The sequence below is a fragment of the Antechinus flavipes genome, chromosome 3 (genome assembly GCF_016432865.1).
Source record: "Antechinus flavipes isolate AdamAnt ecotype Samford, QLD, Australia chromosome 3, AdamAnt_v2, whole genome shotgun sequence".
NCBI classification, from domain to species: domain Eukaryota; kingdom Metazoa; phylum Chordata; class Mammalia; order Dasyuromorphia; family Dasyuridae; genus Antechinus; species Antechinus flavipes.
Window position 1 is genome coordinate 67555265 of NC_067400.1, and position 26424 is coordinate 67581688.

General features: G+C 34.9%; 1 protein-coding gene across 2 annotated transcripts in view; it reads left to right on the plus strand.

Moving 5' to 3' along the window:
- Positions 1–26424, plus strand: part of MREG (melanoregulin) — a 102905-nt gene that overhangs the window by 23001 nt on the left and 53480 nt on the right. For both annotated transcript variants that reach the window (XM_051983594.1, XM_051983593.1), the window contains exon 2: positions 1746–1905. In XM_051983594.1, coding sequence (XP_051839554.1) covers positions 1746–1905 — 160 coding nt within the window. The remainder of the gene's footprint in view (positions 1–1745; positions 1906–26424) is intronic.

Here is a 26424-nt window from a genome sequence, read left to right on the forward strand (position 1 = left end):
TGGTCCAGAAAAATAACCATGGGAGCTCCAGGATGAGGGAATCTCTTTTTAGCAGCTGCACAGCATGGATATATCTGTTGGAATTGCAGCTGATTCATTTCCGCACTAAAAGTGTGACCAGGAGATTAAAGGGCATTGCTGAGACAGAATTTTATAATTAGGTATAAGCCATAAACCCTGAATCTGGGAGAATTAGTCAATTAATTATTGAGGTAATTGGGGTTAAGTGACTTGCCCAGAGTCACACAGCTAGGAAGTGTTAAATGCCTGAGTTCTGATTTGAACTTGGGTCCTCCTGATTTCAGGATTGGTGCTCTACCCACTGCGCCACCTAGCTGCCCCTTGGAGAAGTAATTCATGAAACAGTTCACCTGAAGGAAAAAAAATGGCGAATATTAAAATTGAATCATCTGAATAGTTTTAGAAGATAAATCTAAGAGAAGATTTTGGCAAGATTCTCCTAAATCTTTCTCAAATCTTTTAAATTGTTTTAACCGCCTGACAAAGTTAAATTCATGATAAAGGCTGGACTATTTTGGCCCTGGGTTGTCATCTTGCCCTTTTAATACTACTTTTAAAAAATGATTGAATGATTTTTAGGTAATTTCCTTGAGGGAACTTCTGGTACAGTCCCTTTTGCATTTGTGGCTTTTTTGTCTAATTTTTAAAAATCTGCATCTAATCTCTCCCTTGGTCAAGACTAAGTGTATAGCCCAGGTATATGAAGAAGCATCCTTTATGATATTTTAAAAGAGCAAGAGATTATCTTCCCAGGACAAGGAAAGTTCACACTTAGCTTACCTTGTCCTGGTACGTAGCTCCTCAAGGACACAGAAGATGGGTTCAGGAAGGTTTATGTCCAATATATTACAGTAGAGGTCCTTTTTATTTATTTATTTTATTTTTTATTTTTTAAAATTTATTTTATTTTATAATAACTTTTTATTGACAGAACCCATGCCAGGATAATTTTTTACAACATTATCCCTTGCAGTCACTTCTGTTCCAATTTTTCCTCTCCCTCTCCCTCCACCCCCTCCCCCAGATGGCAAGCAGTCCTATATATATTAAATATGTTGCAGTATATCCTAGATACAATATGTGTATGCAGAACCGAACAGTTCTCTTGTTGCACAGGAAGAATTGTATTCAGAAGGTAAAAATAACCCAGGAAGAAAAACAAAAATGCAAATAGTTTACATTCATTTCCCAGTGTTCTTTCTTTGGGTGTAGCTGCTTCTGTCCATCAATGATCAATTGAAACTGAGTTAGATCTTCTCTTTGTCAAAGAAATCCACTTCCATCAGAATACATCTTCAAACAATATCATTGTTGAGGTATATAATGATAGAGATCCTTTTTATGTATTAGTTGGACTGACCAGTTGGCTTTTAAGGTCCCTTTTGCTTTCAAATTCTGATTCTGAGAAAGCCTTACCTGGCTTTCCTTGGCATACTTTTTTTCTCCTTATTTGACACTTTATTGTACCTCAGAAATTTGAACTAAGCCATCAAAGAACCATTTTGAATTTGGGAAATTGATAGCAAGTAGACTTAACTACCTCAAAGATGCTATGTCTAAGTCACAGAAATTTTTGTTGATTTGCTTTTTGCAACTTTATTTTGTCATCTAATTACTCCTGAAAATTTTAAGTCATAGAAAGAAAGGTGCTACATAGGATCATTCTCTAAGCTTATTGTACTTTCTATTTCTCCCTCCCACTTTCCCCCCACCCTCAATTCTAGTGACAACAATCCCTACTCCTCTTTTGGAACAACTCTTGTAAGGGATGATGAGAAGAATTTATGGAGCATTCCTCATGATGTATCCCATACAGAAGCAGATGATGATAGGATATTGTATAATTTGATTGTCATTCGGAATCAGCAGCCCAAAGATTCAGAGGTAAGTTATATAGCAAGTATCTTTGGAGATCTCATTTTTCACATTATCAGGTATGGTTAAAATCTTGATAATTTGGATCTACATGGTGGAATGTATAAATAATCAACTTTGAAGAGAAATGACTTTAGTTTGTATTCAAATATGTAAATATGTTGCTATTTTCTGCTCTTACAGTGATAGTGGCAGAATAGTGGGAAAGGGCAGAAGGTACTAAGAATCATACAGATTTTTAGATCACCAAGAAACTTTTAGTTTGATTATTGGTACTCTAAACAGCCATATCCAAATGAGCAGGGGATTTTATATTCCCATATTGCTGGAGGAAGGTGATATTTTTGCCATATTATAATTGTTATAAAAAAAGCTAGAAGGAAGGAGCAAGCTGCTGCTAGATGGAAGGATGGCCCATTGGTATTCCTTGGCAAGGTGAAGAAAGGAATTAACAATAGTTTTTATCATTTGTTTGAAGGCAGAAAAAAACATTTATGGAACGTTGGTCATCCCATGTTGTAGTATTAATGATGGGTATTGACAAAAAGATCACCATGAAAATAATTACAAATAGATTACAATCTATAGGCTATACATATACATAAAGGGATAGAATTTCTCTAAGAAGAACTTGATAAAATGCTATAAGTCAAACCAACATTTATTCTTTTATTGGATGATAAGTGCAAGAGTGAGAAAAGTTGGGTCTGGGGAGAAATATATTGGAAAGTAAGGTTTGAGAAGAAAGAAACCAAAAATTTTTAAATTGGAAAGAAATTTCAATTCCATATCAATAACACTTTAAAAATTGGGAGGTTCTGAACATGGCAAGCAGCAGAGCAAAATAGATTATATAACAGAAGAAAGAAAAAGACTTGATAATGATATTAGTGATATTGAAGTTACTTTATGGTCAGCAACCTTTGTACAGTCAAATCATGCATTCATCAAAAGTTGACTCAGAATTGTTATAAAACAAGAAAGAAGAATAATAATGGGAAAAGATGGGCACACAAGTGAAATAACTTAACTCTGAAAAATTAATTGGAAATCAAAAATGGGAAATGGAAAATCAGAAGTGTTATACAACACTGAATATAATAATTTTATCCAGAAGTCTGTCCAGTGTAAATCAATTGCTACAACAAAGCGATCAAAAGAGCCCAGAGGAAGTAAACACCATAACAAACATCTGACTTACTTGCCAAATGGAGAGAAATGGCTGCCAAAGTCAACACTGGGAGTAGATACACTTGTTTGTAGGATGTTTATATCTTATTTATAAGGACAATGGATTATTCTCTCATAAAGCAGAGAAAAGCAATGTAGGGTAAAACCTGTTTGAAGAAATCTTTTTGAGATACCCACGTAAGAAAAGTTATACCAACAAATTCAAGGATGGGAGGAAGACAAGGGTTTGTCTGTGGATGGTGAAGGTGAAGATGCTTGCATATATTTGGCTTGTTTGAGTCTTCAGCTTCAAGATATTATGGAGTCTCCTTGAAGAAACCTGTAAACATCTGTTTAGTCCATTTATCCACATAGGAAAGATCAAATGTTGAAGCCTGCTCATATTTAAGCATACGTTTGAATGGATACTTTATAGACCTTTTCCAATATGTCATACATTTGAAACAAATAGGACATATAGATTGTCAGAACTGAATAGGAGAAAAGAGAATGGTCTGGATTTTCTTAGGTATATTATAACCTATATATAACTTATTGGATAATATATCTAATATATATACATAATATATAATATATCCAATATGTATACATATATATATATAGGACATATATATATGTCAAACTTATTGGAAGTGATAGTATATACATCTTACATATATATAAAATATATATGAAACAAGGAAATTGGGAAGAGTCACAAATACGAGGACATTTGAGTGGAGTTTTGAAAGTAATTAAGAGCAGAAATGAGGAGGGAGTATATTCCATGCATTGGGGCTAGGCACTCAGAGATAGGAAATGGAATGTTATTGGTCAGGAAAAGGAAGAAGAGGAGCAAGGAGAAGAATATACAAAAACAAGAAGAGAAGGAAGAGGAAAAAGATGACTTCTATCATTCAGGGATTTCCAAGGAAAGACCTTAACTAACTCACTTGAACAAATAGTTAAAATTAATATGTAATGCATTACCACAAATTTATGACTTGCTACATCATTTCAATTTATGCCATTAAAGTGTTTGAAAATAGTTTGCTCTTTTAAGTGTTGGAGAGCAAATATTCCACCAGAAATATTGCCTAATTTTTTTGGCATGCCCTTTTTAATACAAAATTAAAATTTAATACAAAAATAATACAAAATTAACTATCCTGGATTGAATCATCTCATCATTCCTGAACTTCTGAAGTCCAAATTAGGTTTTATTGGTCAGGTTTTGACAATTTTCACTTTAGAGTCACTGATTTTGTACATAACCCGAACTCTGATTTCCAAGAGCAACTTTTAGTACACATCAAAGCAGTTCCTGCCCTTGGCAGGAATGAGTTTAATGAGATTTCACAAAGTAACTTCAGGAGGCTCTTAAGTCCTTAAAGATATTATTGGCACATTAAGACATAGGTCAGAAGGTGAAGAATTAGTGTTTTGAAAGTACAATCAGCTGAGTATGATGAAGTTTGACTATTTTCTCCATTCAAAAGAAAAGGCTTCATTGTAGATAACATTTGCCAATATTTCATGACCAAGATATGTCTATGTATCTCCCGAGGGAGTATGTAGACTTTCCATTTTCTTTCTTTTTTTTTTTTTTCAAAACATTTCCCCCAATTACATGTAAAAATGCTTAATATTTGTTTTTGGTTAAATTTTGAGTTCCCAATTTTGTCTGTTCCATCATTGAGAAGGCAAGCAATATGACATAGATTATACATGCAGAATTCCAATTTTCTTAGAATAAATGAGAACAACAGAAAATGTGTTACTTACTTCTTGGACTTTGGCTATTAAACACCCCTCCCCCCCATACATTGATATATGCAGGGACTTTTGAGAAGAAAATGTCTACTTTATTTACCCTGTGCTATTTTTCTTATTGTTTTATGGTGGCAGAAGATCCTATCTCAATCCCAAGCTCAGTCCTAAACTTTAGTCATCTTTTTTTATGTGGCTAAGGAATATAATGCATGTGAATGACTAAGCTGGTAGATAGGTAAATTTATCTTTATTATAAGTGCATGAGTTTAGTAATTAAATATCTTTGGACTTTAAAATCAATCAATCAATAAACCTTTATTAAATGGTTATTGTGTACCAGAAACTGTTGCTATTATTAGTTATTAGACCCTACCTGCTTATTACGATGAACATTTGGTTGGTAGACAGACAGGATTCTCTTAAATAAAGTCAAAGTTTTATTTTGCCAAAGTGGGTGAGCCAGATGGGTAACTAATTGGCAATTAGGATCAGGGGGAAGAAAGCTTATATACCATAATTTTAGTCTAAGACATATTAGGAATACTAAAGCTGTAATTTAGCCACAAGATCTGTTAAAAACAGTGTTAACCAAAATAGCAACTTGGTTACCTAGATTTAAGTAATAGTTTACAGGCAAGTGTTACTTCTATGAGCCCAGCAAGTCTAAATATACTTATTTTAATGATTTTAGAAAATGTTTATGTTAGTAATTTTCATAAACTTATCTAGGACCCAGGATTAGGATCTAGCATGTCTTCTACACTATGATGTGGATACAAATAAAAATAATAGTAATGCTTAGCATTTATGTACCAATTTAAAGTTAACAAAGTACTTTACAAATATTTTCTCATTTCATTCTCAGAATAATCCTGGGAAGTAGATGCTCTTATTAATCTCATTTTACAGATGAGGTAGATAGACATTTTTATCCAGGGTTATATAGCTGGAAAGAGCAAGAACTTGGATGTCCTTGACCCTATATTTATATCTAGATATAGATTTACATTATAGGAATAAGGAACAGTTTGAATAAAGGCCCAGAACCTGTGACCTGTGACTAGACTAATGTCAGCTTGTGGGAAATCTAAATGACTGGCACACAGAATTAGGCAGTGGGATGCCTCTGAAGATTTTTTCTTTTCAAAAAGTATTTATTTTATTTTTAATGCACATTGCTTTATGAATCCTGTTGGAAAAGAAAAGTCAGAACAAGGGAGCGGGAAAAAAAAAACCCAGAAAAATAAGTGAATATAGAATGTGTTGATTTATATTCAATCTCCATAGTTCTTTTTCTGGATGCAGATGGCGTTTTCTATCCAAAGTTTATTGAGATTCCTTGGAGGCATTGGTAGATACTGACTTTTATGAAAAGTTTCCCCATCTGTGAATGAAAGGGGATGAACTAAATGATCTCTAAAGTCCCTTCTAGCTTTGTTTGTTATATTCTCGTCTATGTCAGTGAAATAATTAGGTATACGTGTATTTGTGTATTTCCCTTGTACAAAGAGGAACACGTTGTAGTACCTCTTCTTGGGGAAGATCAATTAGTGTTTTCTCTTTTGTCTCTCATGTCTTACCAAAGAAGCAGCAAGAAAGTCTTTATGTAGCAGCTCTCAGTTCCCCGTGTGTATCCTAGTACCTGAGCTAGGAAAGAGGAACATTCCCCTTTGTGGCTTATGTGGTGAGCAGGGCAGACCAGACCAAGAGGCCCATTGTCATATTGTCTCATTTCTTATAAGATTATTTTTTTAATTTTAAAAAGACAGTATAGGAGGCTTTATATGCTGTGAAAACTCAATGGAAATCTAGCTTCTAGGTCTGTTTGTGGATTCTTCTCTTTGCTAGGAGAAAAGCTTGACTAGAACCCAGGTCCTCTTGCTCCTAGTCCTGTGCTTTTCCCATTAATCCACAAGGTTGAATCCATGTTGGACATTTGCTAGTATTTTCTTAGTTCTCCTTGCCCCCTTTAAAACTTGTAGAGCTTAATTCTATTAGAAAATAAGCTAATTGAGGAAATTAACTATAACTAAATAAATATCTTATTCATCCATGTTGTTGACTAATGGTAGAGACTTTTTTGGGTTTTGCTTAATGTATATTTATTGTTTTATTTATATTTATGAGTTTTCTCATCCTGAAATGAATTAGTTAATTCGTATAGCGGTAAATTGAGAAAGCAACAGAAAAATAGGAATTTTGTTTTTTCCCTAGTATTGTATCAGTTTTTTAAATCCAAATCTGCAATTATTTTACTCTTACCACCATTACATTTTTTCCCTCTTTAAAGATCTATCTAGTAAAATCTACCAAACCACAACTTTGCTTTTTAAAAAAATAGTATTTTATTTTTTCAAAGATAGTTTTCAATATTTATCTTTGCAAACTTTGTGTTCCAAATTTTACTCCTTCCTCCCATCTGCCCCCCAAGACAGCACACAATCCAAGTTAAATATGTGCATGACTTTTTTTTATCATAGCTTTTTATTGTGCATGATTTTCAAAAATAATTTCCATTATATGTGGATATTTATTGTTCCCTTTTCCACAGGTAAGATATTTATTAAGTACTTAATAAGTGTTTAGTAGGACTAACAACTCCAGCAAACATTTTAGTAGGACTAATAATTAATAGCAATAACAAAATAACAATTTCAGCAAACATTTAGTAGGACTAATAACTCCAGCAAATATTTATTAAGTACCAGAACAGAAAGACAAACCCCAAAACAATCTCTACCCTCCAGTTTATTTTATGAGGGAACACAACATGTAAACTGGTAATTAATTTCAAGATAAAATGAACTAATGAAATAGGGGCATCAGAGTTGAGGGGGCAGCATGTGTCTGAGCTTTGAAGAAATAGTTTCAGTGAGGCAAGGGTGAAGAGGAATGAAATTCCATACCTGGAGACTCACCCATGTAAAGACATGGAGGGAGAGGGATGGCCGTGGTCCCCTCTGACTGATCTCTTCTTTTTACAAATCAATGCAGCTATGGAACATCAGGGCAGAGCTTCATGGGGATGCTCTTAACATCAGAGTTTATCAGAAGATTTAAGTCGCAGATTTTACTGTGATGGATTTGTGTAGCTTGACAAGTCATGATGACTCAAAAGGCTGTCTTAAGCAAGACCATTTTAATGATTCACATGCATAGTTCTGGTAGTCTTTCAGTAACTTTTAATTTTCCTACAATTGTATAAATAGAATATTTCACTTGTGTTGTGGTTATTCAAACAAAATGTAAAAAAGCTAAGTAAAATAGCGGATTTAGAGTAATAGTTTACATGATGTTTACAAATATTACCCCATTTTATCCTAGGAAGTAGGTGCTGTTTTATAGATGACGAAACTGAGGCAGGCAGAGGTCACATACAAAGTCATACAGTTATTAAAGGTTAGAACTCAACTGTGTCTTCTTCCAGGTCCTATTTTCTATTTATAAATTAATGGCACCAAGTTTCCTTCAGTCCATTTAACCAGTTAAATTAAAACTAACTTTTACAATGGGTGATGGCACAGAATAGAACAACTCTTAAGATATAGCAAGAACAGAATTATAAGTATTTCACAGATAGTTCAGTGTTCACTTTCCTCTCTTCCTCTTTTTCCTTCCTTTTCACCACATTCTCCCCTTCCTACTTCTAGATATCACTAGATGATAGGATATCAATTCCAGAATTGGGAGTGCCTTTAGGGGTCATGCTCCAGGATTTAATATTAAATGGAAAAACAAACATTTGAACCCCTGATCCCTTCACAATTTCTCAAAAGTTCAAAGCTTTTTTCCACTGGACCAATATTGGCCCAGTTTTTCATTTTACAGCATCTTTGGCCTCATAGGATTTGATGGGGAGGATAGAAAGTCTTCTTGCCTGAAAATGAAGCATTTTTATATTCAGTTCACTATTCAAAATAGTCATTTTCTGTCTCAAGTCAGTATTCAAAGCATATCAAAGGGATCAGATCTGTTTTGTAAGGCAAGCTCATCGCAGTGCCAGAGGCAGTTTTCAATAGTAATAGACATTCTTTTTGACCTAGTCCATTTTGTCCTACTAAAGAGTGCATACATATGTGTGGGTGTATTTCTTTTACCTGTGTTTATTTGGGTTCTGCTTGAGTTTTATTATTATAATTTTTTTTTTGCTTGACTCAACTCACATTAATCTGATACCTGCTCTTCTCTGTAAAAGGGTGCAATCATCTGTAATGTTCTACATCCTTTGTTCCCCAAATCATCTTTTCTTTTACTTCTTTAGACAGAAAAATGATTTGGAGATTCTTTTCCTTCTCCCTCACTCCCTCTTTTCCTTTCAGTGCCTTTTCTCCATCTGTCTGTCTCTCTCCTCTCTTTCTCTCTGCCTTTTCCCCCTCTATATCTGTCTGTGTCCCGTCTGTCACTCTCTTTCTCCTTCCCCTTCACTCCCTTTTCTGTTTCTGTGCCTCTTCTCCTCTTCCCCTCTCTCTCTCCTCCTCCTTTCTTCCCCTCCCTCTCCTTCTCTCCTTCTTCAGTTACTATCTTTTCCTTTTAGAGCATACTCCATTTTGCTTTTTTGAGGCATAATTTTTGACTGACCCTCATCTAGTTCTCATTTTTGGCCATTTCTTTCATATTGATCTTAAGTTGATAAGAGTTTCTACTTGTAGGAATCATCTTTTATCTTGAAAATGATTTCTTTGAAATTAAGCCCTGAGATGACTTCATTTGAGAATCATAAAAGCATTGATTCAAGGTTAGAAACCTGTGGTTGGAGTCTATTTCCTTTATTTTTAGCTGAGTAAACTGACACCCGGGGTAGGGAAGTGATCTGGTCAGGGACATACAGTTTTTTTCTCCCTTTTCTGGAGTATCTTGCTTATTCTCACTTGTCCTTTTTATTTCTGTCCAAACTCCAACAGATGTTGGAATCCTGATTTCTTCTCTTTTTTTCTTTCCATGATGAATGAGTTATAGATTGGCTTAAAGGTTGGTTTCTTGGTACTGACATAGGCTGGGCATCACATATATTTTCCTCAATGTTCTTGTGGGAATTTACATTTAATGTTATATTTATATTTTATATATTTATATCCAATGTTATAAGATAATATTGATTGAATATCTTAGGCACAGAGCATGCTTATTAGATATTAAATTCCATAAGAAAAAAGCACACGAAAATGAATTTTTCTGACACGCTTTCTTCATCCCTTTTATTTCTAGATTTTTTTTGGGAATATTTCAGGGTTAAAAAAATGCTGTTCTAAATTCATGTTTATTGAGTAAATAGCATCATTTGGTTCCATTTCACCCATCAGGGTAGAGGAAGTTAAAAGTTGGATAAATTAATATGAGCTAGGCACATGGGAAATTAGAGATTACACTTGGAGTCGGGGGAGGAGACTGGTATAACTCTAATTCCTGCTACCAGGGGAGGCTAAGGTTTGGGAGTTCTGAGCTGGAGTGGGGTTAAGCCAATTTGGTGTCCAGAAGAAAGTGGGGTGGTAGGCTATTAAGGTTGAGCATGGTTAAACTGGCCAGGCCAAAAATGGAGTAGACCAATGTGGACTTGGGCCCATAAGTGGCTGTTATACCTCCATTATGGGAGAGATAGGGAGACTCCATCTCAAAAACCCAAGCCCAGACTCGATACCAAACTACTCCTCTATCCCTCTACCTTGCCCCAAAACACCAGCAAAAACCCCAAACAGCAAAACCTCACAAAAACATAGCAGGAAAAACATTAGAAAACAGGAGGAAGTAGGGCAAAGATGATTGAATATGATGCTGTGGAATGGGAAGAAATGAAAAACATGGTAGAGAGTCCAATTTATTTGAGCCTTGTTAATATGGCATAGCGTAAAGAGTAGGAGAAAGAATACCTTAGCCTTTGATCTCAGTTCTGACACTTATTGGACATGTGACCTCTGGAAATTGGGACTCAGTTTCCTTATGTGTAAGTAGATGGGGTCAGACAAAATGATTCATCAAGCATTCTTTGAGTTAAGAATATTATGATTTTGCATCATTAAAATGAATTTTGGATTAGTCATCTTGTAATGATTTAAATTAATTCAATAGAACATAAAGTGCTTACTAGATAAAAACCATTGGATGAAATATTTATGGCAAGATACAGAGTTTACCTGAGCTCAAAAAATTTTCTATTTAGTTGGAGAGTTAAGTCTAACACAAGATAATATTCGAAATCCTAGTGTCCTGATTTTTTGTTGCTCTTGAATCTCTTCCAAATAGAGAGCTTTGGGAAAGAGACACTTCCTCAAGTGTCTCTTCCAAGAAATATTTCTACTATTGTCTCTTTGGGAAAGCGGAGGAAAGAGGAAAGAGACAATAGTGGAGGTATTCCATCTTTCTTTGGAATATTATAATGAAGACTCCATTGTAAAAATAAGTTTGTTAACATAATGCAGTTTTATTGATATAATCAATATTTAACTGCAATATTTTCATTATAACCTAGATATCATTTATACAACTTTTTTGATATGTATATGTAATAGTAATAATGATGATTAGGGGTAGCTAGATGGCATACTAGATAGAGCACCAGCCCAGGAGTCAGGAGAACTTGAATTCAAATTTGTCTCACTTAATACTAGTAGTGTGACCCTAAGTAAGTTACTTAAACCCAGTTGCCTTACCCTCTCTTCCCACCGACTACCCCCTCCCCCCCCCCCAATGATGGTAATTATGTTGATGGTAGTGTGCTAAGATTTTTTAAAAAATGCCATTTGATCCTCACAATCATCCTGCAATGTAAGTACTATTATTATTTTCACATTACAAATGAGGAAACAGACAAACAGGCAAAACTTGCCCAAGGTCACATAGGATGTAAGCGTCTGAGGCTTTGAACTTGGGTCTTCTTAAACTGATCAGTAATGATTCTGATAACTTATTTTTATTTTTTCAAGATTTAATACAAGCCCTGAATAATATGAAAATTAGTGGGCTCATATTAATATTAACTAGAATTTGGGATATATACTTCTAGTTACTTTATTTAGTATGAATTTTAAAATTTTGAGTTCAAATTCCCCACTGAGAAGGCAAACAAGATGATACTCATTATATATGTAAAGTGACCAACAAATTGCCTCTAGCTACTTTAGCATTTAACTTCATCATCAAAGATAAATGCTAATAAATATTGTTATGTATTATGAGGTAGCATGATAAAGTAGAATTGCCTTGTAATATTTTTTCTATCTTAATTGAACTCATTTGTTTTATATTGCTAATTAACTTCATGGTTTTTCTACACAATTGGACTGATCCCTGAGGGCAAAGATCATATTCTATGCTTTTTGATATTCTTCAGAGCACAAAGTTTAAAATAAATTCTCAAAAAAATAACTGGATTGAATGAGTTTTTAGAACTGAGATTTTTCTCCTAGCAGCCTTCTTTTTAGTATTTGTCTTCTAAAAATGGAAACTGGACTGATGTTCATAAGATCCTATGTATAGGTAGAATTGGGGGGGGGGGAACTTAGATAATCTAGTTCATTTTCAAAGGTGGCCTAAGGACCCCTGGGGATCCCTCAGACCTTTCTATGTCAAGATCAAAACCATTTTCATGAAAATACTAACCTACTATAGTATTACAATAATCTTCCCTTTTCAGACTATATATCTGTGTGAAGACAGATTTCCTGATATATTCTAAACAAAATAATATATTGCAAGGGACTGACAACAGAAGCAGATAGGACAATCCAACTGTTTTGTATTAAGCCAGATATTGATGCCATTTACAAAAATATATAAAACAATGCCATTCTTCTCAAATGTTTTTGTTTTGGAAAATAGAAGAAAATTATTATATCATGCAATGGATGTCTTAGCATTTATAAATTAGCAAATGTGAAATTATAGCCATTTTTATTTCTAATGTGGTAAATATTGATATTCACTCACATAAACAAAAGCTCTTTGATTCTGTCAATAGAATATAAAAGGAGTTTTGAGATTTAAAAGTTTGAGAACTGATTTAACATAACCCTCACTTTATAGATGGAAAATTTGAGACCAGAGAATCTTATTCTCATGAGGAATGAGCAGACCCAGAAAATCTTCTGATTCAGTGGGTTTCTTTTTTTTAACTACATACACTAAACCAGTTGGTAGAAGATAGTGAAATGAATTATAATTTGGAGGCTTTTTAGTAATAACTTTGCATAATTATTGCCTGAAAATATATATAATTGTTTGTTTAAATAGCTTTTTTTTTTTTTTTTTTTTTGCTTTATTATTCCTCATGGAAATCTGCATTTAAAAATACAGATGATGGCCTTTTGCTAAAGGTCAAACTCTAATATGATTTTAGGTGGATATATAGGAAATGGATGCAATAGGGCTCCATCACATGGATTTGAAATGTCAGAACTTGAATCAGGTCACCTACTACCTAGTTAGTCAATGATTCACTGATTTAAAATTCACAGGGAGGCCCAGTTTTGCTATTCTTGAATTTTAATAGGGGGAAAGGAATCCAACCTTAAATACAACAATGAAACAATAAACACAGACACAGACACAGACACACACAAACACACACAGACACACACACACACAGAGAGAGAGGGAGAGGGAGAGAGAGAAAGAGAGAAAGAGAAGGTAGAAGGTAAATTTGAGCTTATCTTGACCTTGGCCTGATTTAACATATTAGCATAATCAAAATCAGAGCATTCACTCTCCTCTCAGTGAAAGAAGTTGGCTTTTTAGGGAGGTTAATAAAAACAATCAACAGTCTGCCAACATTCTTTGATAATAGCATAGTGCACCTGGCAAAATTTTCTGAGCTTGACTCACCTTTTAAAATGCTGTATTTGATATATAGAAGAAAAAACTTTTCCTTAAAATAAAGTCAAAAGTGTATTAACCTTGCCTTCTTTTCTTATTTTCAGGCACATACATTTTTTGTTCTTGCCAAAGGCCTTTGTAAACATCTCTGTCCTTAACAAATCCTTTCAGGGTCATAAGGATTGTGGGATGTGTCTGAATAATCCATGTTTTATTGATTTGGGGAAGAATGTACCTTGTGCTTTAAGAATTTATCTTTCTAAACTTAGATCAATTTTCCTGCTTACAAATCCATTTGGTTTTTCCCCTCAAAAATGCCTGATACTATAGATGATAATTAACTAAATTTTTTTGGCTAGTGCAGCCATTTGTTTGGTGAGTCTAACTCCACTTTCAATAAACAGAAATCATCCATTCTTGCTACATGGAGCCCAGAGAAGTTTTGATTCTGAACCTCCCTGGTTGTCCCCAACATGTGGAAAGCTCTGCCCTCTTTTGCTTCATCCCCTGCTTCCTACATGAGGCCTTTCCCACTTCCCTCCCTCCACCTTCTGTGTCCTTTCTTATGAGATTACCTTCCATTTACTTGTCATATAATTTCTATGACCATTTATATATTTTATATGCTCCTAGTTATTTACATGTTTAGAAGGTGAGCTTCTTGAAGACGGGGACTGTTTTTGCTTCTCATGGTATCTCTAGCACTTAACACAGTGCCTGGCACAAAATAAGTGCTTAATAAATACTTAATGATTGAATTGATTGGCTGTGCTCTGCTACAATAAGGAGTCTAAGTTAATTAAGGGCTTCATAGAAGGAAGGGTGACCACATGGGAAAGAAGTAGTCAAGGAGGGCAAATCCTGGACATCCTGAAGATATGGTTGAAATGATATACCTAATACAATCAATTTTGCAAATGTTAAAGTGCTTTATAAATTTCCACTCTCACCATTAATAATAATTATAATTATTGCTTTAAGAAATTGAGCCGTCCTTTTCATGTTTTGCAAATGTTAAAGTGCTTTGTAAATCTCTATCTTCACCATCATTAATACTAATAATAATGCTAATTGTTAGTGTTTCTTTAAAAACTGCTGAGCATCTCCTCCAGATACAATTCCTTAACCAACATACAATAACCTTAACCAGCTCTCCCATCTTGGCTCCGTGGCCATAAATGGTGTCCAAGTTGTTACATATAATAATATATATTTAGAATTGTTAAGAACATCAGAAGGACTGGTCATGTTTTAGAAGCCTGTCAGCATTTTGGGACCTGGGGATGATGGTCCATTTTTGTATTCCGCAATATAAGACAGGCCAGGCAGCTTATGTCAAAAGTTGGTTGCACCCATTTGCTGTGGTTATCACATCTAATTATAAAGTAGTTTCTGGAGAAATAAAATAGTGCCTCTCCCTTTTGTTATGATTGTTTTCTATTATTAATCAACCATTTAATTCTTATGATTTCCCCCCTCCCCCCTTCACTGGCCTGCTTCCTACAAGATAAATGATAGTTTTATCATTTATCAGGCAGTTGTATATACTTGGGGAAATTAACCTATAGGGCAGAGTTTGGTTGTCTCCACTTTGAGAGATTGAATTCTGGGTGATGAATAACAAAATCTGGGCTTCAGGTGTGCTGACAGGTCTCTACTGAGTCAGTGAGAGGTGTGTCTGTGTTTACTTCTGAATAGTCCTCATATAAATACTTGACATCCCTGTCTCTTTAAGCCTAAAGGGTTTTTTCAGTTTTTTAACTTTGGTTCAATTGCCAAAGAAGTCAGTAGAGATTAGAGTAGCACTGAGGTTCTACTGAAAAGGGCTGAACAATATGGTAGGAAAAGCACTGGAATTGGGTTGAAATCCCATCTTATTTGGAGAAGTCAACCTCTCTGGGACTCAGTAAAATGAGAGGCTTAGATTACATGGCAAGTCCTTCTAGCTCTAGATTTATGATGTGAAACAATTTTATTTCTTTCTAAGGCACCTTGGTGCTTTTGGAGACAGATGGGAGTTAGAAGAAAATCATAGTATTTTCACACTAAAATGTAAATGGCTGATTGGTTTAAGGGAAGTAGAGGTGGAGATTTTTTATTTTAAAAGAGAATTTTGTTAACCTAAAGGATTTTATAGTTGGTGGAATGTATGTAAGTGAAATTTATTTGTAGATAGAGAGGTAGTTCTGAAGGATTCTTCCAGTGTGTAGTTTGTTGCTCATATACTGGTTGATTGATTAGTTGGGCTTTCTCTCAGTTTAGTAGATGCCATTTCCAGCTTGGATTTCCCCAGAGGATAATCTGACATATTCTTTTGGACTTTTATATGTTGGGATTGGGAACCTCCATAGCCTCCTATCCATTAGGAAATATTTCAGTGCTGAGTCTCCTGAGAATATGAACATCTTTTTGCTCTAAGATGAATACTTTCTTCTGGAATTAAGTGATTTTGTGCCTGTTGATATTTGTGGTGGGGTAAAGACTGAACCATTTCATTGGCAGCCTCAGACAGCTTTCCCAACTCCAGACTACCCTCTGGTTGGAGTGTATTAGGTTACTTGGAAGGGCATATCCTCTAAGTTGTCCACTGAGTTTAGATTAGTGTAGGACTTCCCAAATCTGGAATTGGAACACCTAATAGACTAAGGATGAATGTGATTTGCTTGGGGATTCTCAGGATAATGCTCTCCATTTTCAGATTGCCTTATGGGTATCAGATATTGATTCCTACTATGTCATTTAAGTATAGTTAGGGTTGGGCCTGGAATCAGGAAGACTCATCTTGCCTCAGGCACTTACTAGCTGTGTGACTCTAAACACGTCATTTAGCCCTGCCTGTATCAGTTTCCTCATCTATAAAATGAGCTGGAGGAGGAGTTTATCCATCTGTAAAATGGATATTGGCAATATCTTTGCCAAGAAAACCCCACAATGGGGTCATGCAGAGTCAGACATGACTGAAAGGTTGAATAACAACACTAGTTATTTACATGTTGTAAATGTTGCTTCATTAGGGTGTAAGCTCTTTTCAGTTTGTTTTTCCTTCTTTGTATACCCATTGCTTAGCACACTTAATTAATGCTTACTAACTGCTAGTTTTTCTTAACCCATAACTCTCTAGTAACTGGTTGAAGCCATTAGAGATCCAGTTGGAATATTTAATTTGAAACCCACTAGAGTTCAGAACTAGTAAAATCACACGTTCAGGCCCATTGCTGTGTTTTAGACAGGTTTTTAGACAGTGAATAGAGTTAGATTTGGGAATATCCTGTCTCAGACACTTATTAGCTGGGTAGGTGATCCTGGATCCTGTCTGCTCCAGAGTGCTTGAGGTGTCTTGATAGGGATATTTGTATTTTTAGTGCTTAGCATAATGCCTTAGCAAATAGCTTGCTAACTGACTGCAAATACCTTAGGAAATCTCAAGAAAGAGTTAAATAGAAGGAAAGGAAGGAATATTACTTCTCCCTGCACCTCCTTCCCCCAACCATCAGGGAGCTAGGTCCCTTTTCTCTGCTTTAAAGAAGAACAAAGTGTCAGGGGTCAGTGGCTCTTGGGAGCCAAGGTAGGAAAAGTCACTGGGCACAAGCCAGGAAGATGACGGGACACCTGGAGAAAGGAGGGTGCAGGTCCTGTAGAAGCCTCACCTCCTCATCCTAACCTGGTGAGGAAGGGAGAGGTTTTGCAGGCTCAGGATGCCAGATGATGATGATATCATGGGCACATAGCCCAATGTGAGATTGCAGATAAAGTCATTAAACTATGTTGTAATTAATCCAAGCCTATGAAACAATGGACATGGAGCTCGAAAACTCTAGGCAACTCTAGCTTTATTTTGTTTTGAACACAGGGTTTTCACGGAGTTTCTCATTTTAAAATAGCGGCATATCAGGTGATATGGAGAATCTGGGTTCCCAATATCCGTTTTTTATCCTCCTCTTTCCTACTTTTTTATTCTCCTCTGTGTTCTGGACCCGAAAGCAGTCCTCCAAGATTTGTGCTAGTTTGGAAGAAGGCAGGACAAAAAGGAGCCAGGAAGAGATTCTTTAAAAATGACTTTTTAGGACGCTACAGAGAAAGGTAGCATCTCAAGGGAATATGGAGACAGACTAGCTTTCATGCCACCCTCTAGTATCTGTTTCTCTGCCCTAGTTTTTGGAGATCTTATCCTTACCCTGTTGTGGACTGCTTCCAATTTCTTTCCCACCTACACGTCTCCTAACTTCAACGTTCACTAGATGTAATTTAAAACAGCAGTTCTCAAACTTTTTAGTTTCAAGATCTCTTCACAAAAATTTCTGAGGACCCAAAAGAGATATTTTGTGGGTTATATCTATCAATATTTAACAGAAAAACTGAACATTTAGAAATAGTTATTAAATCATTTAAAAATAACATAGTCATGCTTACATAGTATTTTATGAAAATTTTAATATTTTCCAAAATCTTCCCCCCAAAATAGAGGAATTATATTGCTTTAAATAATTATGCAAATATTTTAAATGTCTGGCTTAATAGAATATAGCTGGATTTTTATATTTGCTTCTGAATTCAATCTATTAGAAATGGGTTCAGTAATGGATTCAGATCTGGACAAGATCTTGGAAGACAAGGAGGATAATTCTTTTATTTTACTGATGAAGAAACTGAGATTATGGTCCTTATAAGCTGTTCAGTCATTTTTTTTTTTTTTTCAGATTTGTCTAACTCTTTGTGACTTCATTTAGGGTTTGCTTAGTAGAGATTCTAGAATGTGTTGTCTAAGTCATTTTACAAATGAGGAAATTGAGGCAACAAGGCTAAATCTAACTTTTCATGATCCCATTTGTGATTTTCTTGTTGGTTTGCCAATTCCTTCTCCAGCTCATTTTACAACGAGGTAACTGAGGCAAATAGGGCTAAATGACTTGTCCCGATCATGCAGCTACTAAGTATCTTAGACCATCCCCTGACTACAGGCCCTCTGTTTACTCCCTAGCTGCCCCAGTCCTCACAAAATAGTGCTTAAAAGAAAGTAAAACACATTCTTGTATTTGAAGTGCACAAAATTGACTCAATTGTACTTAACATTCCCAAGCTTTAGATTCCCACCTTTCAGAGTTAGGAAGATCAAAGTAGATAATGCTTATTCAACATTTTATATGCGGATATATGCAATATAATATACAGTATGTAAATATCATTTTCATTGATTTTTTTCGTTATTATCTAGCATTATTCATTTTTCACTGACATCTTCACATGTAATAGTTAATTATCATTGTAATAATTATTATTATTTGACTGATTTATAGTTGTTACCATACTTGCCATTATTTGGCTGAAAAAAGCCAAACTGAAAATAGCAAATTGTCTTTTCGATCTTGGACTACTTTCTAACAGCAATTGCTAGCTAATATTAATAAAGTTACTGGAAGTATCAATAAATTATATATAACTCTTGAAGATGAATAAAATCTGAATTGTATGTGAATCTCATAGTTGTGTGGCACTGGGAAGGGATATCTGTCCTTTGTTCTTGCCTAATTTCTTTCTTGCCCTCTGAGTTTTAGTGCTCCCCAGTTTAGCAAGCTGACATTTCCTGAGAGTCATAGTCTGGACTAGTTCTTGCATGCTCAAAATATCTCTCCTGCTGGCCCTGCTAGACTGGCTGAAATATATACCTCTTGTCACTGCTTTCGTTTAAGCCCTTGGAAGCCTGATTAAAAAGATAAATCATTATCTGGGAAGGAATAATAATTTAAAAACTATTTTCTGCTACAATGGACAAATTTGGTTATTTGACTATCTGCCTGTGAACAGATCTCTTAGGATATGGGAATCGGGACTGGATAATTTTGATTGGAGGGAATGTCCAGGATAGGCAGGAATAAATGTAGACTAGGGGTTACTGCTACTCAGGAGAATCTCTGTAGTAGAGGGTTCCGAGCATGTGAGTCACCTGAGCTGTGAATAGGTATTGAAGGACCATTTCATAGTTTTACTTATGTCTAGCTGCAGATGTCAAAAAGAGAAACTGATCTAACACAAGGAGAGACTTGATATTAATACAGTATGAGAATATGTCCCCATATAATTTTGATTTCTTGTGTTGTCTCTATTTTGAGAGTTTTTCATTTATTTTATTTTAGATATTATGAGTGTTTAGTATGGCAACATCTAATAAAAATGTGGTTCTTGAGTTTTTATTTGTCCATATCATATGTGGGTAATTATGGCTTTATCTGTGATAATACTCTGGTTTCAATAACACTTCTAGCACTACTACTACTACTACTGCTCCTGCTCTTCTTCTTCCTCCTCTTCTACTATTACTACTACTACTACTAGTACTACCATCACTACTATTACTATTACTATTATCACATGCTTTACTTTTTCAATGGAATTCAAATAGAAACAATCCTGGGACAAGTTGCTATCCTGCTATATTATTTTACATTCAGTGTTATAACAAGTCACCACATTTTATATAAATTTTCCTTGGTATTATGTTGATGGAATGTTTTAAATTGAACAGTCTTCAACATGAACATCAAATACTGGAGAGTTTTCACTATATACTTGGGTCTATTTTATATATTCAGGATGTGAATAAACCATGAATGCAAAACTGATTTAAATAATCAGTAAAGGAAAAGAAATACACGAAGAAAATCAGCAGAGATAGTAAAGCCATAAGTGCAGAAGTGAGTTTTGCAATAATCTACAGAGGCAAAATTTATAAATGATGGTTGTTTGTAGATATATTTTTAATAGTGTTAGACATAAAAATTGAATTATTAAACATTAAACTATATCAGTTAATGGTATTAAAATACCACTTGGTAATACCACTTGGCAATAAAAAAAAATCTATTAACGATATGAAAATATATATTTTCTAAATACAGGAAAACAACACATTGTCTGAGGAACAAAAAATCCTAGGAATGTTAAGTACAATGTAGTCTGAGCTGCTTAAAACGACCATTTATTTATATAAAAATACGATCGTTGTTCAGTCACATCTGACTCTGTTACTCCATTTGGGGTGTTCTTGGCAATGATATTGGAGTGGTTTGCCATTTCCTTCTCCAACTCATTTTTACAAATGAGGAAACTGAAGCAAATAGGATTAAGTGACTTGTCCAGGATCACACAACTAGTAAATGTCTGAGGCTGGATTTGAACTCAGGTTTACTGACTTCAGCCTGCATTCTCTGTACCACCTACCTGTCCTAAAGAAATCTTCAATAGACTTCTCTAATTACTTCTGCCATGGTGGTGTTTGATTTATCACCTCAGGGATGCTCAGAGCTTCACCTTTCCTCCTGTCATTCTTTTTAGATTATCACGTCAGTGGCTGCAGGTCCTGAAATGGTTTTATACTTTCTGTCAAATACTGTGGGAAAATGCATTGGTTCACAATTGTTATAATAGATTTTTTGATATTCTGTTTTGCTATACTTAGTCTGGTAATTAGATTCATGCTACTAAACTCACAAAGAACTTTAAAAAATTCTAAGTATTAGCAATTCTCTCTCTTTTTTTAAAATAACTTTTTATTGACAGAACCCATGCCAGGGTAATTTTTTACAACATCATCCCTTGCACTCACTTCTGTTCCGATTTTTCCCCTTCCTCCCTCCACCCCCTCTCCTAGATGGCGAGCAGTCCTATACATGTTAAATATGGCACAATATATCCTAGAAACAATATATGTGTGCAGAACCAAACAGTTCCCTTGTTGCACATGGAGAATTGGATTCAGAAGGTAGAAATAACCCGGGAAGAAAAACAAAAATGCAAACAGTTTACATTCATTTCCCAGGGTTCTTTCTTTGGGTGTTGGGTGTAGCTGCTTCTGTCCATCATTGATCAATTGAAACTGAATTAGCTCTCTTTGTCAAAGAAATCCACTCCATCAGAATACATCCTCATACAGTATCGTTGTTGAAGTATATAACGATCTCCTGGTTCTGCTCATTTTACTTAGCATCAGTTCATGTAAGCCTCTCCAAGCCTCTCTGTATTAATCCTAGCAACTCTTTTTCAAAATCATTGGAGATATCTGTGTTCTTTTTGTCTTCCATGTCATTATTGTTTGTTTGTATTAAGTGGGAATGTTCAATGATTTTTGAGGTCTTCTCCATATTCAGATTTTAGTAGGTCCTCAGTACCATCTCTCATTTTGTCTAATCTAGACTTAGAGATACAGTTTTTTTGTGATGATTCTCCTGCTCTAGTCAAGAATGCATACTTGGAGCTGATGTTCTTAGTGACAAAAAGTGATGAAACACTTTCTTATAAACTATTGGGTTTTTTCCAGTTTTTTTTGATACCAAGCACATAATGAAAGCAGTTGTTTTCAGTCCATTTCATACCCACTTTTAGTTTTTCTATTTTAGTGGCCAGTGCCATGTACATTAAAGCATTTCTTGGTATTTCTGGGCTTTTTGATGCATCTTGCCTTCTTGTGGTACCATAACATAAAAGGCGCTTCCCTACTGATTAGGGCTAGTCAATAACTCTGCCTGGTTTATGGATAAAACTTTGGACCTGAAGTTAGGAAGACTCATCTTTCTGAAATCAGATCTGGGCTCAGATACTTATTAGCTTGTGACTTGACCCTGTTTGCCTTAATTTCCACATCTGGAGAAAGAAATGGAAAACCACTCCAGTATCTTTGCCAAGAAAATCTAAAAGAGACATGATTGAAAAACAACAAAAAACAAAGAGCCATTTTACAGGGTATCTAGTCATGTTATTAGACTTCCATTCAAAATGATTTTAGAGATTTATTTGGATGAATTAAAGCCTACTATGCTAATGGACAGGATATCCAACAAGTAAATAATAATATAATTGGTCTTCAAAAATGACAATGACTATTGAATTCAGGACTCATGAGGTGATGACTTGGCCACAAGTCTTAGCTTGTGCCTATATAACCAACACCTAATAAAATTTGGTGTTTAATTATGGGCAAGTGGAGTAACCTGTATTTCTAGGTAATTAACAAAAGGCTACTTTTTAAGGCGTATTTTACTTTTGGTAACCATGACATTTTATTTTATGCTATTATTAAAATAATTTCCAAATATTTTTGGTATCCCCAGCTTCCAAGAGTATCCAAATGTAAAGTTTTAGTTTAGTTTAGTTGTACTATAATACTTTCCTATTGAAAAATTATGTTTTTCTCTCTTGCATTTAAGATAAAATACAAATTCTTATAGCATTTGAAGCTCTGACTTTAACCTATCTTTCCAAATTTACTTCACATTACTCCTCTTCATGCATTTATGAGAGAATAAAGGAAACACATCATTTCAATACATCTGAAAAATGTGGAAATCCCCTAACCACTTTGTGATCTAATATCAGAAAGTCCCTGATCACAATAGGATGGACTCATGCACTGTTCTAGCAAATACTTGTTGACCTTGGATAAGAGATTCTCAAGTTTTATCTGAGAGGATTGCTTTCATAATTGTTAAAGTATCCTGTCCTTCAACGGAGAATGTTTTCTCAGTTAATTTAAATCTTGCTGCTTGCATTCTCCAAATTCCCCCTTTTCCCCATCTCCTCCCTCTCTCTACCTAACTATCTCCTGTGAAATGTTTTACTTTTCTATTCTGCATTGCCTCAAAATGATGGCAATTGAATTTGTACTCTATGGAACCTGAAAGGCTATTGAAAACCAAGTCTGAAAAAAAAAAAAAAAACCCAAACAGAAAACCAAGTCTGTACCTCAGGAGTCTGAACTTACTCTCAGTAAGGGCAGATTGTATTACATTCTATTAAATCTTTCTTCTCAGTTCAGCCTCCTGTCTTTGAACTATCTACAATCATTAGACTCTTGTTGATGGTTATGCTTCTTCCAAAAAGTCAAGAGAATTCTGAACCACTGATCAACATCCAGCTCTCATTTTTGTCTTTGCAAAGGCACACCTGCTTTGTATTTCCTCCTCACCTTCTCTTAGAATTTTTAGATTCCTTTAAGCTCAGCTTGGGTCTCACTTCTTACAGGAAGTATTTGCACATCCCCCTAGTTTTAGCACTCTCTTAAGTCTGAAATTTGATTGTATTTATTTTTCTGTGTACATATTATAGAAGGTAACATATTAGAGCATGGTAGTGAAGCACCTCACCTGGAGTGAGGAAAACTTGAATTAAAATTGCAGATACTTACTATATGTGTGGTCCTGGGTAAATGCATCTGTAAAAAAACAAAAATAAAATCCAACTTTGTCTCTTCCCCCCCAAAACCCAGTGGGGAATAATAATAGCATCTACCTTCAAATAAGGTAGCATCAAATAAGATAATATTTGTTAAGCACTTTGTGCTCAGATGATGAGGTTTTGCTACCAAATGATGAGGTATGAGATGATGCCCCCAAAGTGTCAAGAGGTAAAGCTTTTATCACATTGTTAGCAGCAGGTTGAATCTACAAAGGTTTTTTTTTTTTTTTTTTTTTTTTTTTTTTTTTTTAAGCAAAGAAAAGGGGTCTTAGCAATTAATAAGAGGAAAGACAAGAGCTAAGTTACTTAAGGGAAGACTTTATTAAGGAGAAAGAGGGTATGGCAAGTTCCTGGAGAACTTGAGAAACAAGCAGAGTAACTCTGAGGAGTTAGCAAACTATTGAGGTATTTAGTAGGTTCTTTTACAAAGGCAATGCAAATTGACACCATAACTTAATTTTCTGATTGGATACATAATGTGGAGTTATGATGGTATGAAAGAATTCAGCTAGGAATTCAACGGGGTGGGACTGTAATAAATGTCCATTTAATGGTAACAAATCAAAATTAAGAGATCCACTCATAATCATATCAGTGCTTCTCCCTGCTTGTAGTAGTTCTACTAGCTTGACTTCCAGATTGTTTATAATAATTCTGGCTCTCTCTGTCAATTTCCACTCAATGCAGAAGAACCAAGAACTTCATCACTTTGCAAACTGTAAGACATTATGTATTTGATATTATTATTCCTTAGGGTCAGGATTATTTCATATTTGTCTTTGTATTCCCAGAACCTAGCAAAGTACTTTGCAATATCCTAGACACTGAGTAACATTTGTTGGCTTGAATAGGTAGCATTTGAAAACATACTTGATCACTGGGAATGAAATAAAACTCATTGTGGAATATTAAAAGTTCAATGGAACCTTGTAGAATACTTCTTTTGAAGCCATGAGAAAATCCAGATCTTTGGGGGAGACCCCCCTTTTTTTTAAACCTTAAATGACTTGGTCATATAGCTAGTGTCTGGGATTGAATTTGGACACGTGTCCTCTTGGCTACAGAGCTGGTAGGCTATCTATTGTGCCATCTAGGTGCCCCAAGGAATCTCATTTTCATGGAAAATTTTATAAGGTTTGCAAAGCATTTTATATATTATTTCATTTGGCTTTTAGAATAATGTGAAATAGATATACTTATTCCTGTTTTACAAATGAGAAAATTGAGGTCAAGGGAGTGAATACCTCATAGTCACGCAAAACTTTAACTTTTGAGGCAGGATTCAAATCTAGGTTTTACTGATCTTGAGTTTAGCACACTTTCTACTATATCAAGATGGCTTTAAGAGTGTAAAGACCCTTTGAGTCTATTTTCAATTATATTTGCTTGAAACCTCTTGTGACATTGAAATCTTGCTATTAGTATGCAGAATCTTTCAATAGGCTTATTTAAAAATTGAGTCACTTTGGAGCCCCCTATTTTAAAAATGGTAATTTGGAGAGAACTCAGAAAAGATAATACAAAGGATGGAAAAGTTGGAATATAGAATTCTGGAAGAAAGGTGAAAAGGGTTGGAATTAGTTGGCCTGGAGAAGAAAAGGATCTTTGATAATAGACATCAAATGTAGAGAATATAATTATAAGTGAGATGGTTGATGATAAGCTATTCCTAATTTTCAAAACCTAGTAGAAGAAAGGGGCTATATTGAGCATATACTAAGTTGAGGACACTCTGCATGTCACTGTTGGGGATTATAAAGCTTAAATAAAACTTGAAGCCCTCTCCTAAAAAGAAGAGGAGGAGGAGGAAGAGGAGGAAGAAAAGGAAAAGTCAGAGGAGGAGGAAAAGGCTAACTCTATTACAAAAAGAAAATTTAAGGAAAAGCCTGGGACATCAAAATTGCATCATTAGATTCAAATCCTACTGAGCTGAAAAACTCTTCCTTACATTATACAGAGAAGGTGTTCTTTACCTGATTTTGATAGTTGGGATAGATTTTGAACCGCAAGCCTTCAATTCTCTCCCTTCTTTCCTTCCTTTTTTTCCTTTTCTTTTCTCCCCTCCCTACCCAATTATGCTACATATCTCTATTCTTCTCCAACTCTGGTCATGATTTCAGTGTTTTTGAGTCACTCCTTATATTCCAGCATCCCTTCCTGTCTTTACTGTGCTCTGCTTCTTGCATGTGCTGTTGTTTTCTGACTCACATTCCCTGAAGACCATGTCAAATACTAAACAAACCTACATTTTACCGAACTCCAAATAAAAGGTTTTTCAGTTAGGTGAGGATAAGGGTAAACACACATGTGTCTATGCATGCATGCATGCACACACACATGCATACATATACTGTATACCTGTTGGTGTGCAATACATGTGCATATATATACATACACACATACATGCCTGCATGTGAATAGTTGTATATGCATATAGATATATGGGCACATATATGTGTGTATATACACATATGATTATATTATATGTATGAATATATACATATACATATGTATAAAGAACAGAGAGAAGATGCTTTGACTTTTCATTAATAGAAA